This window comes from Crocodylus siamensis, chromosome 1 (assembly GCF_052110815.1).
Source record: "Crocodylus siamensis isolate JL-2025a chromosome 1, ASM5211081v1, whole genome shotgun sequence".
Taxonomy (NCBI): domain Eukaryota; kingdom Metazoa; phylum Chordata; order Crocodylia; family Crocodylidae; genus Crocodylus; species Crocodylus siamensis.
Genome location: NC_143395.1, coordinates 209,889,807 through 209,906,272, shown reverse-complemented (window position 1 = coordinate 209,906,272; position 16,466 = coordinate 209,889,807). Strand labels below are relative to the sequence as shown.

The window sequence follows — 16,466 nt, the reverse complement described above, 5'->3', positions numbered from 1 at the left end:
TTATGTGGACACGAGACAACTGGAGCCTGATTTTCCAAGGTGCTGTATATTTACAGTTCAGACTAAATGCAGTGAGAATTGAAGGGTCTCAGCACCAGTATTAATTGCTGATGATGCACCAGGGACAGTGGTGCAGTTGCACCCCACTTTGATTCCTCCCTTGATTCCTGTTCCACCCAAACTTTAAAACCAGCTGCCTGGGGGGGAGGGTGGGGGGCAGCAACATTTCTATCAGGCAGTGCTGAGAAAGTTAGTTGACTTCATGGCTCATTATCATGTCCATGATTCCTGCTAATATCTCCACTCCACAGGTGGTAATGACCCTCTCCTGTTTTTAAGGGTCTTGATGTTCCACTAATCAAACTGTCATTTCTTCTGCAATTTAGCTGTCTGTTAGTCATTCCTGGTAACCTGTCTCTTCCATTTCACAGCCCAGCAGACTGTTTTAAATTTAGCTAAAAACCATAACTCAGGTGTGGTAATATTAACTCAAATGTAGGAAGGACATTAAAGTATGTAAAGATGCTCAGTCTGAGTAAGAGACATACACTTAACTATAATGGCTACAGGGCTAATGACACAATAGCTTTTGACTGTTTTTGCCTAGTTTGTTCTGTTTTTTTTAAGCTTAATTATATAATCTAGCACATTTCAATAGTTATTTTCCTTTGATATTAAACTGGATAATATAGCACTATCACCCTTTTTATTAGTAAAGCTTCTAGCTTCTCTTTAACTAGAGAAAAATGTCTTATATGTAATTATGTGCCATAGCATGTGCCCTCCCCCCTTCAATATTCTAGATCTGCCCATGTGATACCCAGACATGTAAAAGAGTCGCTTCATTCACCCAGTCCTCTCCATTGTGCACAAAATGGGTAGGGCTCCTGTGTGGAAGGAGTGCAAGTGCTTACCTTCACAACTTATTGCTTTTTGTTTATTTAGTTGTTATTAAATTAGTGCAATACTGAGACATTCCATGTGTTGCTTATGGAGTTAGTTTCTACTAGTCATGTGGACGATGTTGGGGACTGGGATTGGATGGGAAAAGGTAAGGAAGACTGAGATTGGATGATGAGCCTGGAGGCGGGAGACTAGTGCTCTTTGAAAAAGGAAGACTAGGATGCAAAGTCTTGCATGGATGCAAATGAGGAGACAGTAGTGGCACAGGTTGGCGGGTATGGGGTAAAAGGTGAGGTTGAGGAGTAGGTAAGAACAGAAGGGTCTTAACCCTCAGAGCCCATTCAACTCTAGGCCCTGAAAGGAGTCCTGGACCCTAATCTGGTAGGTCGCTGTTCACGGGCCATTCCACAACTGGCCCACTTCACTGTGGCTTCTTGTCTCTCCCTCTTAAGTAACTGGTGCTGACCGTGATTAGAGTTGAGACCCTGAACTAGGTAAGACTGCTGTTTGGCAGTGTTTTGAGTGTGCATATTGTAAGAGTAGGGAAAGGTTGTAACATGATGAAAGGGTGTAGGTAATGTTATGAATGGGAACAAAAGCTATTCAGACTGCAGACAGGAGGCTGTAGCATGATCTGTTGTTTATATTTGTTTTGTAATATAAACAACAATCCACATTGTGCCACAATCTTTGCAGGAATGAAGAGAACTAAGGGTGCCACTTGACTTGGTTATAACTGCTTGTTTGACTCTGGTCCCTCACTTCTTTCTCAGATTACAGGATTCACTCACTGGCAGGCTTCTTATGACAGCAAACCTCTCTGGTATAGAACAACCAAAGTGCAGCATTATATCTAGTAAGAGTTGACATAGCTGGGTGCTAGTTGAAGGGTTCAAATGGGGTTCTAATAAGTGGCTGTATTTCTGACACGAGGGCTCTCCCTCCAGTCTTTCCTTCATTTAATTTTGTCTCAGAAAGCCCTGTTTCTTACATGTTTTTTGTGGGATCAGCAGAGCCGTCCCTAGGAAGGGGGCAAATTGGGGCGACTGCCCCAAGCCCTGCACCTCGAGGTCCCTGCAAAGCTGGAGAGCAGTTGCAGTGACTCCACACTGCTGCTGCCTTCACGTCTGGCTGCTCAGCACCTATCTCCTCCACCAAATCCACCACCTCTGGTCATTCAGCAAACCACCCCCACCACCTCCCGCCACTGAATCCACCATCAGCTTCCTTGTGATTAGGGCCCTGCACAGGCTGATTTGCCCTGGGCCCCTTGCCCTGCTCAAGTTGTCTCTGAGGATCAGCATAGCAGTGAGCGGCTAAATCACAGCCAGTTTTGGGCTCCGCAATTCAAAAAGGATATGGAGAAGCTTGAGAGAGTCCAGAAGAGAGTCACACGCATGATCAGAGGTCAGGAAAACTGACCTGATGATGAGAGGCTGAGAACTACAGGACTCTTCAGCCTGGAAAAGCACAGGCTCGGGTGATCTGGTGGCCACCTATAAGTTTATCAGGGGTGTTCACCAGGATCTAGGGGAACATCCGTTCACCAGAGCACCCCAGAGGATGACAAGGTCAAATGGTCACAAACTCCTTTAGGACTGTTTCAGGCTGGACATAAAGAAGAATTTCTTTACAGTCTGAGCCCCCAAGATCTGAAATAGACTGCCACTGGAGGTGATTCAAGCTCCTACTTTGAACACCTTCAAGAGAAATTTGGATGTTTATCTTGCTGGGATCCTATGACTCCTGCTGACTTCCTGCCCCTGGGGCAGGAGGCTGGACTCGATCTTCCAAGGTCCCTTCCAGCCCTAATGTCTATGAAATCTAAGATTAATGGTTATATACTGATAACAGTATCATGAGCAGTAGTAGCTAAAGCCCCTGCATTGCTGAAAAATGACCCAGGTGCCAATTAAATATGTGCTTGTTTTGCCATGATGAAAACCCAGGCTAACACGTACAAAGAGTTTGTCGGTAGATCCACATATATATTCTTATATTTTGCATGTACATGTAGTATAAGTAGACATATATTCTCTACACCTTTTCATTAAAGCACCACAGCCAGTGAATAACAAGCAAGACTGTCTGTTTGAGAGAGAGAGAGAGAGAGAGAGAGAGAAAAAGAGAAATAAATCGTCTTATAATGGATAGTGAGCATTAATTTGGAGTTGAGCAGTCACTTGCACAATTGGGTTACATGGTAGTTTTGTTGTTCTCAATGGGAAAGTGCTTTTGTGGACAGCATGGTTAGCATTCTGTTGTGCATTCCTCTGACAGGGGTTTGGCCTTAAATGCCATTTCATTTGTATCAGATAACATAAAAAACACTTGCCAAGTATCACAGCAACACTAAGAGCAGCTGCAGGGTTATGTTTAGGGATACACTTGGACAAGGTTTGGTTTCCAACCTGCTTTGTCCTCATGAGCATTTCTTTTTTTAAGCCTGTGTTGTTCTGAAGTGTCACAGCCACATTTGGGCCTGGTCCAACAGATGGAAAGACTTCAGCAGGATTGGGATTAGAACTTTACTTAGCAAATACAGAGATATGCTTTAAAAGAAGTCAGATTTTCTTAAATAAGCCAACTCTTTTTGGCTGCATGCTATAGAAAAACTAACAACTATGGAAGGAACATGGCTGTCGCTAGTCAGCACAGGAGACGTGATTTCCATTAGCTTCTCCCTGTCAGGCGGTATACCTAATTCCTATGCTGTATGTATACTCCAGGTTTCTAAACTACTGCTGTATTTATACTTGGGTTTGTACCTCTCTCTTCACAGAAGCTGCCTTATGTGTATAGAGCCTGCAATCAGCACTAAACACCTTCACTACCAGAGTTTCCAGCTCTTCGGCTTTGACTTCATGGTTGATGAGGAACTGAAGGTCTGGCTAATCGAGGTCAATGGGGCTCCAGCTTGTGCCCAGTAAGCGTTTTATTTCTGTAGTATGATAGTATTGTCCCATGTATAAAATGGTACAGCTCTCGGTCTTTTGTGTTTGTAGTTCTGGAGAAGGCTTTCACTTTCCTTTCTACATGATGAACGGCTCTGGTACCTGTAGCTGAGACCAGATGTTTTACTCCAGTATGTAACCTGCTGCTCCCGGTGCTTGCCTTTCCAAATTACCTCTAGAAGTGGGCTCCTTACTCTGTGGGGAAGGGGATTTTGTGGGGATCTGATAAAGAGCTCCTCCCACTGCAGTAGTGCAGTAACTGCAGCCACGTGGGTGAATCTTGCCTCTGTGTAGGAAGGCAGGTTGCTCTGAGCTCAACTCTATTAATTTAATTTCCAAATGTCTTCAGTCAGAATTCGTTGTTGCTGTTCATCTCCCCAAGCAAAGCAGCAGCCCGGGGTAAAGACTTCAGTGAAGAAGGTTAGGTGTGTACATGTTTGTGCATGTGCATTTTCCCCACACCAAAGTTAAAAGGAGTGGGTAGAGTCACTTCCTTCCCCTCCTCCCTACCACAGAAGATCAAAGGCTTTTGCTTCTGCCCCAGTACTGAGCCCACATGAGACAAATGAAAAATGTAAACGGAATCTATGACTGTTGGGTTCCTCTAATTCTACTGGAGAAAATAATAAGACATGTATAGGATTTGTTTGCAGGGCTTTCCAAACTTTGGGATGTGAGTTCAGTCCTCCATCAAGGCCCTTACAGCATTTTTAAAAGATAATTCATGCATTAATGAAATCTGGGAATTCAGGAAAGAGACCCTGGAGAAATTGTAGATAGTTCTCTAAAAACATCAGCCCAATGAGCAGCAGCAACCAAAAAGCCCCTCAGAATCTTAGAAAAGTAATTCTAGAAGGGACCTCAGAAGGTCTTCCAGTCTGCACCCCCTGCTCGAGGCAGAATCATCCTTATCTAAGCCATCCTAGACAAGTGCCTGTCTAACCAACTTCTTTGCAACAACCCTGTTGCACAACTAAAAAGCACATTGACCCAAAATGCCAACAGCCCTCTAACCTACCGCAGGTAAAACAGGGAGATGAGGGTAGTGTCAGTGTCCTGTTGTTGCAAATATCCTACACTCAGGATATTCAAGGAAGAGAACCATGCTCCTCACTACAGAGGAATACAAAAAACCCATAGTCCATGCCAACCTGACCATGAGGTAAAATTCCTTTTTAATCCCAAATATGATAATCATTCTGACCGTGAACAGAGGAGCATGAACCTCTAACCAAGAAGCTCCCAAGTTTTAGTTCCTCCAGGAGAATCAGTACACCCCTGTCAAAAGCCCCAGCCTTGGCTGCAGCCAACACCTACAGCTGAGGAAGTGGGGAAAAACCCTTGACATCTTTAGCAACAGGAAGGGAAATTTCCTTCCTGGCTCCAAGTGGCAACCAGCAAAGCCCAGAAGCATGAAAAAAACCAAACACCCTCCACTCTTCTCCATAATCTGGGGACAGCAAACAACTCCACATATCACACTTCATAACTAGAGTGCCAGAATGCCCCTTTTTGTCATTCTGTCCTTTCCATAAACTTATCCAGCCCCTTGAATCTTTCATAGCTAAGCCAGTTGTGGAGCTCTGCTTTTTTCTCCTACTGCTGTGCATTATCCTCTCCAATGACCATCTGTTCTGGCCTGCAGAGCATTTCTTGTGATCTCCCAGTGATCTGTGTAGGGGGTTCTGGGTTGTCAATTGTTACACTTCACAAGACACTCAAGGCATTGCCACTCTGAACAATGCTTGTCTAACCTTTTTTAAAGTCTTCAATGAAAGAGATTCCACAACTTACCTAGGCAATCTGTTCCATTGCCTAAGAGCAAACAAGCTTTTCCAGATATCCAATTAAACCTTATCTTGCTGTGCTTTCAGACGATTGCTATGCATCCTACTCTCTGCAGTGATGGATTACTGGTGTTCTTTATGACAGCCCTTCAGATATTTGAAGACTGCTATCATGTGCCCTCTTAAGCTCCTTTTCTGCAAGGTGAACGTGGCTATTTCTTTCGGCTTTTCCCCTTGGGTAGCCTCTAAGCCCTTTACAATTTGTCACCTACTTCTGGGCGCTCTCTAACTTTTCCATATCCTTTTTAAAATGAAGAAGCCAAAACTGCACACAGTAATTTAGATGAGACCTAAACAGTACTGAGTGAAGAGGCACTGTCACCTCCCATGTCTTAGACCTAGTACTTCTGCTGATGAAGCCCAAAACTACATATGCCCTTTTTTTGCAGCTGCATCACATTGCAAAGTCATACTAAGTTTGTGATCCATCAAGACTCCTAAATACTTCTTCATACATGCTACCTTGCAGCCAGTTATCAGCTATCTTGTATTTGTTTTTGATTATTCTTCCCACGGTGTAACACCTTGCACTTATCAGTATTGAACATCTTCCTATTGGTTCTAGCCCATCTTTCCAATCTATCCAGAACCTTGTGCATTGTGCCCCCATCCTTCGTTGAGTTTGTAGTCTTTCCCAGCTTTGTGCTCTCTTCAGATTTGCTGAGGAAGCTTTCTATTCCAGTATCCAGGTTACTACTAAACGTGTTGAATAGCACTGGCCCCAGGACAGATTCTTGTGGGACTCCACTTGAAACCTCCTACCTTTCTGATATGGATCCATTTATATTGTCTAGCACATGTTTCTCCAATTTGGTTATGAGAATGTCATGTGGGATTTTATCAAAGGCCGTACTGAAGTCCAGTTACCCTATACTCACTGCATTCCCTTCATCTGCTTGGCTAGTTACTTTGTTGAAGAAGGACATCAGATTTGTTTGGCACAATTTGTTCTTGACAAAACTATGCTGACTGCTCAAGACCAGCCTTTCCTTCTCCAAATGCTAACAAATGGACTTCCTTATAATATGCTCCAGTAGTTTACTAGGTATTGAGGTCAGGTTTCCTGTCTGTAATTCCCTGGGTCCTCCTTGCCTTTAAAAAAACAAAAAAAGAGAGGCACTATGTTGGCCCTTTTCCAGGGGTGTATCATTAAGAATGGAATTGAAAATGAAACAAAACACATCATCACGCCACTATGTAAATCCACATTGTGCCCACATCTTGAAGACTGTGTGCAGTTCTGGGCTTTTCACCTCAGAAAAGATTAGAAAAAGTACAGAGAAGGACAGCCAAGATGGTTAGGGGTATATGGAGCAGCTGTATGCCAGGAGATGCTAAAAAGGCTAGGACTCTTCAGTTTGGAAAGGAGAATGCTGAGGGGGGACATGGTAGATGTCTATAAAATCACAATTGGTGTGGAGAGAGTGAACAGGGAACTCTTATTCTGTAAAGTACTTCTTTACATAGTCTGTTAAAAGTCATTGCCATAGGAGATTGTAGAGGCAGATAGCATAGCCAGGTTCAAAAAGGGACTAGATACATTCATGGATGACAAATCCATTAATAGCTATTAAGTAAAGAAGTCAGGGATGTATCCTCTAATATCCCTAAACCAATGATGGTATATGCCAGGAAGATTATGACAGAGGATATATACTCCACATATACCTTACTGATACGCTGTCCCCATAAAGCTTTTATTTACTGCTTTCAACTGTAGATATGAGATTACTATTGAAGCTACATTTTATGGCAGTTTAAGTTCCCTGTTTCAGGCATTTCAGTAGCTCTTCAATGTGGGCTGCATCCAGGTACAGTTCGTTGTTTCTTTGCAAACCAAAAAATAGCAAATAGGAATTGATGTTTAAAAACAACCTAGAATGCTAATCATGTACCTGGACAAGAAAGTCAAATAGTACATTTATTCACATACCTAACACACCATTTCCCCTAAAAATAGCCATCCAAAATTGGGGGGCATGCCTTGATCAAGGAAATTGGTTTCTGTATTGGGAAGGAGGTTGGAGTTGCTGGAATGGTGGCAGGGAGCTATGTTCAGCACCAGCGCACCCATGGCTGAACCCTCTGGGCACATGGAGCAGGGGCAGAATCCTATCACTTACCTTACTGTAGGGCCGATAGCTACAGACAGGCTTAATCTTTTCACAGCTGCTGTCAAACGGATCTTTTTTTTGTTTCCCTATCATTCTGCCTTCCCAAAACAAGGTGCATATCTTGTTCAGGGGTGTATGATACACAAATAAATACACTGTTTCTTTCATGCTAATAATAGCATCACCTTCAGTGGTGTACAGCATGAGCACTTTAAGGAAATGATCAAAGCAATTCAGCCAGAATGTGCAGCCATCCATCCAGAAAGTAATGCTAGCCAGTAGTAGATACTGCCAGTGAAGAAACAAAGATACCATTAAAGCCATAACTCAGAAAGTCAGCAATGACTTAATGCAAGGTGGTTGGATGAACTAGAGAAAATGGGCAGCAGAGAAAGTGAATTCTTATTTAGTGCTGCTTTGGGGATGTAGATATGCAGCTCCAGTTTCAGACTGATTAGTGTTGGGTACTGGAAATTTCCCCTCTTGACTGTATCTGAAAGAAAAACTAAGACTGTTGTGCTCAAGTGACTGAAAGAGCCATCTAGAAAGGCAAGGAGAGAAATGTAGGAGGCATGTTTTTTGCTGCTTGCTCAGGCAATTACTTTAATGAGAAAAAAAGGGAGAGAACTTTGAAAGTGCAATCATCCTAGACTTCCTGGATACGATAGTTATGCAGCAGACCATTTAAACCTCAGTGACATAAGTAAAGACCTAACACAGTCCAAGCACACCTTGTGAATATTTCATTCACAGCTAGCATCCACCCCATGGTTGGATGAAAAAAGAAGAATGGATGAGCCAACAGTGAAACTCAGGATGATCATCTCTTTGCATTTACATCCAACAACTAAAAGCACTGAAGCTTGGAAGCAAGTGTGCTGATTCTTACACCACAGGAACCTGCAAATAGACCTTCAAATTGCAAATGCTATTGTAGGTATTTTTGGAGAGACATGACACACAACAGGCAGCCTGCACTCTTGCTGTCACCATGGAAATGTGTTTTGGTCTAAATCAGAGGTTCTCAAACTGTGGTCCATGTGCCACCACTGGTCTGGAAGCTCCATTCAGGTGGTCTGCAGAAAGGTGACCTAAGGCTAAAGCTGGCAAGTGTTACACCTGACTTCCTAGAACTTTGCTCAAAAAAACAGGCACATCCACTGCATTAGAAAGGTAGTAGAATTATGATAGTAGAAGAGTAATGTCGTAGTCGTGATGGTCTAGAAATGGTGACAGAGGAGCAGAAGAGTCTGGAGAGGCTTCTGACTCCATGAGTCTTAAAAAAAAAGCATGGTGCTCAGCTCCTTGGCCTTGTGGAACCTCAAAGGAAACCTTGCTGAGTCAATGAACAGCCTGTGGCTTTGGGTGTAAAATCCTGGCCAGGATTTGGAGGAAACTCAAGGAAGTGTGTTCCAATTGAGCTAGTTCTGTCCAAACAAGACTGTTTAGGCTCAAGCCCTTCCCTGAAAGGAAAAAAGAGGAAAAGAGATTGTGTTGGCCAAGGCCAGGGCAGGGGGGCTCTCCATTTAGGGTCTACTTAACTGAAGTCCTGCTGTGAAGTCCGTCCAAGCCCTTATTGCATGTTGGTGTTGTTCCAAATTAATCTGAAAGCCCTAAAGTAAGAACTAGAAAAGACCTGGAAAAGGGTGTGTGTTCAAAACATGAGCCTCTTAGAAACTTTATGCATCATAGCACCTTGTTGCCATACCTGTCCAGAAGAGTGCATCTCTTTTCTTTCAAGGGAAGTTCCTCAAAGATGTATATAAGTACCAAAGAAGGGCTTTGCTGTGTCAGCCGTGCTACTATGGGGTTTTGTTTCTGCAAACAGTGCTAAATGAAGCCTAATCGCACAGGTAGAGCTGCAGGAAGCCATTATTGAATTATTTGAGGAAATCAACAACAAGGGCATAAGTGTTTCATTACAGAACTAAATTATTTGAGAGCCAGATTTGTGCATGTGGATTAAATTAGAACTACCACCATTACTTAAAATGTAGAAGGATTGCATGTTCCCAGCATCCTTTTAATAACTGGAACCAAAAATAATGGAGGACATGTCATGAGTAAACCCTCTGCTCACCAGAGATCCACCTAAAACCATGGTTGGCAGACAACAGTCACTTATAAACTGTCACTAAACTGTTCAAAAGAAAAATGCTGAAGTTGTATTTTATTTGATGTGTGGACCCTTTTGTGAAAATTAAAAGATAATTATGATAAAGAAGTTTTTCTAAGAGCAAATACATCAGATCCTTTCACTTCCAAAATCTGTTAAATCCAATCAGATCATATTTACTTCCTCTGCAGCAGGGGTGTCAACCTCATTCTGCGCTCTGAGCCAAACCCAGGTCATGGGAATCCTTGCAAGCTAGATTCCATGTGGGGCCAGCAGTGGATCCAGCATGGAGCCAGCTGCAGTGAGTGAGGCTGTGTTGGCACAGCCCTTTTTCACCTTCCTACTGAGGAACATGTCTACCCACAACCAGAGAGTCCTGGGTTCTGCGGCAGGCCACACCCCCACCCTAGCCGTGCCTCTCAACTTCTCTAGTCCACCAGTAGCCAGCTCCATGAGTCAAATCCAACCTGAAGGCCATATGTTTGACACCCCTGCTCTACAGAAGTTGCTTAATTTCTTTTAGCTATTGAGAGGCACCATGGATAAAAAAAAATTCTGCAGCACTGAAACAGATGGATGTTTACTCAGCTTAGCACTCATTCCTCAAAGTCTTTGTCTAGACAAGTACTGGAAGCAATGGACAACCTGAATTAGAAGTTTCACAAGACTATAACCAGTGAATATTGGTAGATCTAAAACTTTCATCTGAACAACCTTTGTATGCAATTCATGCTAAATTCAAATCTTTATCAAATATTGCTGCTCCTTACCAGACTGATTGCCCTTTGTTTCATTAATCCAGAAATCAGAATTACTGTTTATCCAGCTCTCAAACATGCTAGGCCTCATTTAACTCCACTAACGTCTGTGGTTCTTTCATTTTTAAGATTTTGGAGTAAAAACAGTAACATTTTGCTTATACCATTGGCTTTAAATCTGAAATTAGGAAAATTAGGGACAGCTAACAACAAGGACGAAGAGCACCTTTTCATATAAGTTTGCTAATCCTAATGAGGAGGGCTTTAAAGCAAGTTCAACAGAGATGAATGTCCATGTGTAAGTAAAGACCAATGAAACCTGGATTAAGGCCTAGGAAGAGGAGGCAATATGGAGCATCTTAACAAGGTCATAAGAGGAAAATTAGTAGATGCCATCTCCAATGCTTATATACTAATACAAGAAGTATAAACAGGAGGACCTAGGAGTCCTAGCATGTATACAATTACGATTTAATTGGGACTTGGTGAGATAGTTCACATGATTGGAATATTGATATGAATAGGCATAACTTGTTTGGGAAAGACAGGCAGAGGAGAAAAGGGAGGTAGTGTCATATATATTAAAGATGCATAAGTTTCTTTTTCTGGTGATCTGTTGAAAGTCTCTGGGTTAAGATAAAAGGGAAAAAATAACAAGGGAAGATATCATTGTGGCTGCCTACTAAAAACCAACCAACCACTACAAGAAGATATGGTAAATAAAGCTTTGTAAACAACTAGTGGCAGTTTCCAAATCAAAGGTTTGGTTCCTAGCTAGAAGGTTTTGCCCCTCCACTTAGGGTCAAACTGATTGGGCACTGCACTTCAACCAAGATATGGATAATTTGGAAACAATCCAGAGGAGGGCAAAAAAATAAGTTTAGAAAACATGACCTGTTTGGAAGGGCTGGATGAACTGGGATTATTTAGTCTGAAAGAAAGAAGACTGAGGAAGGATTTGATGAGTCTTCAAATACAAAAAGAGTTGTTGTAAAGAGGAAGATGATCAACTTCTTTCTTGCCAGAGGGGAGAGGACAAGAAGTAATGGACTTCAGTTGCAACAAGGGAAGAGTCAGAGTGGTTGTTAGAAATAGTTTTCCTATTATGAGGGTGATTAAGCACTGGGACACATTAACAGAGAGGATGGTGGAATCTCTAGCCCTGAAAGCTTGTCAGTGCAGGATAGACAAGTGTTTGTTTGGAATTGTTTAGACATATTCCTATTCTGAGCAGAGGATTGGACTAGGTGACCACCTGAGGGTTTCTACAGTTCTGTATTTCATGTGGGTCTCTCCCAAGAAAGAAAATACAAATTTGTTATTTGGAATTACCTTTAAATATATTTGTTTTTTCATAGTTTTCTGTCCTCTACTTTGCTTGGCACTGATGAATATGTTTTGATGAATTCCAGCTTCATAAAATTTATACTACAGAGAAATACCTAAGGACAGATTATGTAGAATTGGTCATAAATTGGCCTTCACTGCTGCACTGTTTCTTTAAAATGTTGAAGCATCAAACTGATATGATGTGGACTCTTCATCCATATTCACAAGATACCTGCTGTACCACTAGACTGATCCATAATTGGGGTTCTTTGTTATTGTTAACTGTCTCTGCTGAGGCTTCTTTTAGCTCTTATTTGTCTTTTATATCATGAGAAGGTGACTAGTGTACATGGCCTGGTACTTTTGTTTCCTTTAGCTGTGGAATTAATGGAATCTATATGTATTTCAGAATTTAGGGTAAAATTCTGCCCTCAAATGAGCATGAAGCATGCCTTTTGCAGAGCTGCCCACGTGGAAACCAATAATATCTACATAAGAAATTATTTGAGAAGAATGTATTCTATTGTAAATAGGATTGATTTGGTCCAGTGTATGGTCATTTGAGTTTCATGCAGTTGTGAAGATTAGTGGCTTCTTTTCCTGAAATATCTTGAACTTCAGTTCATGTTTCAGGCTAAAACCATACATCTTTGCTACTTTTGTTCAATAAACTGTTCTGAAAATAAGTTTAAAATGATCCACTAAAGGGACCCTGCAACAGCAATTAAAAGGCATGGATATGTAATCCCATCTTTGTTTGGAGGGAGGGGTAAGAGAAGGCAGTCTCCATGTTAGAGAGAAGAGAAGGGGACCGAGTAGATCTCTTTACTGTGAAGGGACTGTCCGAGCCAACAGGAAGATGTTATAACTGCTGCCGAAGAAAAATGAATGAGGGTAAACAATGTTTGGAATGTTGATGCTTTTTCCAGCTAAAATATCTCAATCTCATTTTGTCTTGTTTCTGTTAGGAAACTCTATGTGGAGCTTTGCCAAGGTATAGTGGATGTAGCCATCTCCAGCGTCTTTCCCCTCAGTGAGACAGCACAAAAGCAGACCCAGCCATCAATATTTGTCAAGCTGTGATGAAAGGCCATCTCAGCTACATACATGGGTGAACTGCCATCTGTTGAGTGAAAGGAAAGCCTGTTTGATCATTTATATTAGTATCATGCCAAAAAGGGATATCCACAAAGAAAAAGTCAGAAGGAAAAAAATAAGTCTCCAAGGAGAGCTGAGGACAAGCCAAAGTTGTTCAGACAACTCTGCCTGTGTTTTACCAAGCTTTACATTAAGAACAGCTCTTTGATAACTTTAGACTTTAACTGAAGCAGATCTCTCTGGGAGAACAGCAAAATAATGTTTATTAAACTGGGATACAATAATATTGTATTACTTCATTCTTTCTTTTAAAAAAAGAAACAAACTTTTTTCCTTTTTGTTTTAATTGATAAGGCAATTTAGTGAACAGTATCAGTAATCTTCCAGGACTTCATGCTTGAAAGTTTTGTCATCTCTTGGTGTGTATTTTCTTGTTTCCTCACCTGATGCAGTTTTAGTGCCTTAGCTCAGTTCCAGTAGGTGATTCCTTTTTGTTCTTGCTCCTTTATGTAGAGGTAAAAAGGTCTCTTGCTTTGTTGGATGTGTAAAGCAAGAAAATATAACCCATTTTTGTTTTTTTTCTTTAACCAGCTAGCTAAACACCATTTATTCTAAATAACAGAATGGCAAAGAGGCTATTGACAGGATAACGTATGTACTGCGGTAATTTAGCCTACCAAGTGAAAGAGGTTTTATTTAATTTTATCCTCTTTTCTAATGAGATTTGGATCAGTTGTCTGTCAAAGTCTGATATAGCCAGAAAACAAACACTGAGACCTCTTGTGCTGACCTGCAATTGTCAAGGAATCCTTCCTGACTCTTCTGTGGAGAATGCTTATAAAACAGAGGTTCCAGTTTTCTTGGAAAACTGGCTCAGAGGTTTCCAAATTATTTTAATTCCACTCTCCTTCCAGCTTTTCCATTTATAATGCTTCATTTTTATTAAACAAAAGAGTCTTATGTTAAAGGACCAATTCTTTACAGATGTTATTGCTTATTCATTTCTTTAAAAAACTCTTCGTGTTACCTTAATGCACTTGACACTAAAAACTTTTCAGCCCAACTGATTGTGTTTTTCTCCATTTGACAAACACTGAATTTTTCTGCATTTATAGGCCAGCACCAAAAATGACTCTACTTTGTGCCCCAGGCATTATCAGTCACAAATACCCCCAGACCTAAGGAGATTTTTTTGTATGAAAAATAGTAGGGAAATGTTAACTGCACATTTGTTTTGTTGCATGATTATGCAGTCCTTTTTAAGTTTCTTAAGGTCATTGAATTTAGAAACCTGCACACATTTTTAAATGTAGCCAAACTTAATGTATGGAATCCTTACAGTTTTCCCCACTTCATCATAAACAGTTTCTGTAAGTCTGTTTAAATTTTCAGTCTAAGCAGGTTAGCCATCTTCCCGCTGAGCTTTGTCTTTTTGTAGAACGCTACTTCAGGTCAGAACTTTGCTCTGTTGTCTCTGACAATGACATCACAAAGTCAGTTCATAGTTAACTACATTAATGATAGTGATCTGAGCAAAATAAAATAGGTCCCTGTCACTGAAAATGCATTTAGACGCTACGCGTTTCTGGTTGTCTACGTTTAAAAAAATGGATCAAGTTGTATAGTTTTTGCCTCCAAGGACAGGCTTGAGCACTCTTATACTCTATTTAAAGCTGAGCTTTTCTACAGTGCCAGTGTAGAACTCATCAAATTACTAATCCTGGCAGCCTTCCTTACTGTGCAAAATCATTGATGTTCATTAATTTCTCTTATATATTTCATGATTTACACCAACAACAGGTTTGGAATGAGCTCAATAGCTCATTTTTAGTTCTTGTTTCTGAAAACTTTGGCCACATGATTATCAGATCATCACCCATTGCCCTTGCTGGCTTTCACTGCTTTTAGTGTAAATAAATACCTCTTTATGGCTTTGCCACTTCACTGCAGATCCCTAACTCTAGCCTTGAGGCTATGGAGATAGTTCTGTTGGGCATGCTTTTCTTCTGAAATGTCCTTTGAACATCATTTGATACTTCAGCCCACAGTAGGAGGGGTGGCATTTAGCATTAGGAAAGCAGTTAATATTCCTTGGTTGCATGGCATTATTTTCCTGATAGCAAATGACAAAGGACAGATCTAATCCCACTCCTGCTGTTTAGCAGGGGAGAGTGTAAGGGAAGGAATTTGTTTTGCAAAGAGTTGTAGTCAGGAGTTGTCAGCTGGGTTTTCATAGCTGCAGAAAGGAAAGGAAACTTTTTTTTTTCAATTATTATGAAGAATTGGTACTTGGCTCCATTGCAAAATATGGTTTTGATACTGATATTAAAATAGACCCAAGAAAGTGTATCAGTGAAGCGTATGAGATATTCCTAGTTCATATGATGATGATTAATAAGGCCAGAGGCTTTGTCAATAAAACACTAATCGTTATAAAAGTATATTCCTGTTTCGGTGCTCATGTCTTTGGATTTACACTGCCACTGAATGAGTGTTCACAGAAATGTCAGCAATTCAAAGGTATTGAAATTTGTATATATAGAATGTGCAAAGTCCAGGGACTTTCAGATTTCCACCATGACATGAAATGTTAAAGATAACATAAAAGGTAAGCTGCATAAGCTTCTCTTAAGCAGTAAGTGTGAAATGAACTCAAGTTTTAAGTGTATAAATACCTCTATTGGTGGCAAAATTAATGTACATTAGAACTATAAAGAGTTTGCAATATTATATACCAGTAATTAAGAAAGATGACTGCTATAACATGGATAAAATGAGTTTGTTTGGTTATGTAAACGAATGAGATTTCCAAAAAATGAATGTTTAAATTTTTTTTTTTGTGTCTGTATCTATGTTCCAAAATAAGCTGCTTAATTTCCGGTAAAGCTGAGCCCCAAACAGCTCCTATTCATTTTCTCAAAGCTGCAAAAAAAAAAAAAAAAAGGAAATAAATAAGCTTTTAAATGCTTAAAAATCTTTGTGGGTCACCTTGGAATTTATATTTCACTAACTGATGTGAACTAAATAGTGAAATGCAAGATAAGCTGTCTGGTCAACACCACAATCAGGGAAATCTAAATTAAAAGCAACTCAAAAAGGATTTTTTTTAAAACAGGGCTTTCCCTTTTGTACTTCTATATAATGTGCAAAATTGTGACTCCTGTTTTTATGTTTATGTGTTTTTTCCTGGATTTCATAAAGAACCTTGTGGATGTTGGAGGATGTGTACTGTAAACTCTAAACTCATTTAACTGAGGAGGGAAAGTGGTGTTGAATCTTTATACACATTTTCTAGATGATAAATTTTAAGAAATACTGGGGTCTAACTTACTGAGCTGATAATATGC

General features: G+C 40.6%; 1 protein-coding gene across 1 annotated transcript in view; it reads left to right on the top strand.

The window, feature by feature from the left end:
• Nucleotides 1-16,095, top strand: part of TTL (tubulin tyrosine ligase) — a 37,964-nt gene extending 21,869 nt beyond the window's left edge. The window contains exons 6-7 of the mRNA XM_090054488.1: nucleotides 3,686-3,829; nucleotides 12,990-16,095. Of these exons, the coding sequence (XP_089910614.1) occupies nucleotides 3,686-3,829; nucleotides 12,990-13,104 (259 nt within the window). The 3' untranslated portion in view covers nucleotides 13,105-16,095. The remainder of the gene's footprint in view (nucleotides 1-3,685; nucleotides 3,830-12,989) is intronic.
• Nucleotides 16,096-16,466: the final 371 nt, after the last annotated feature.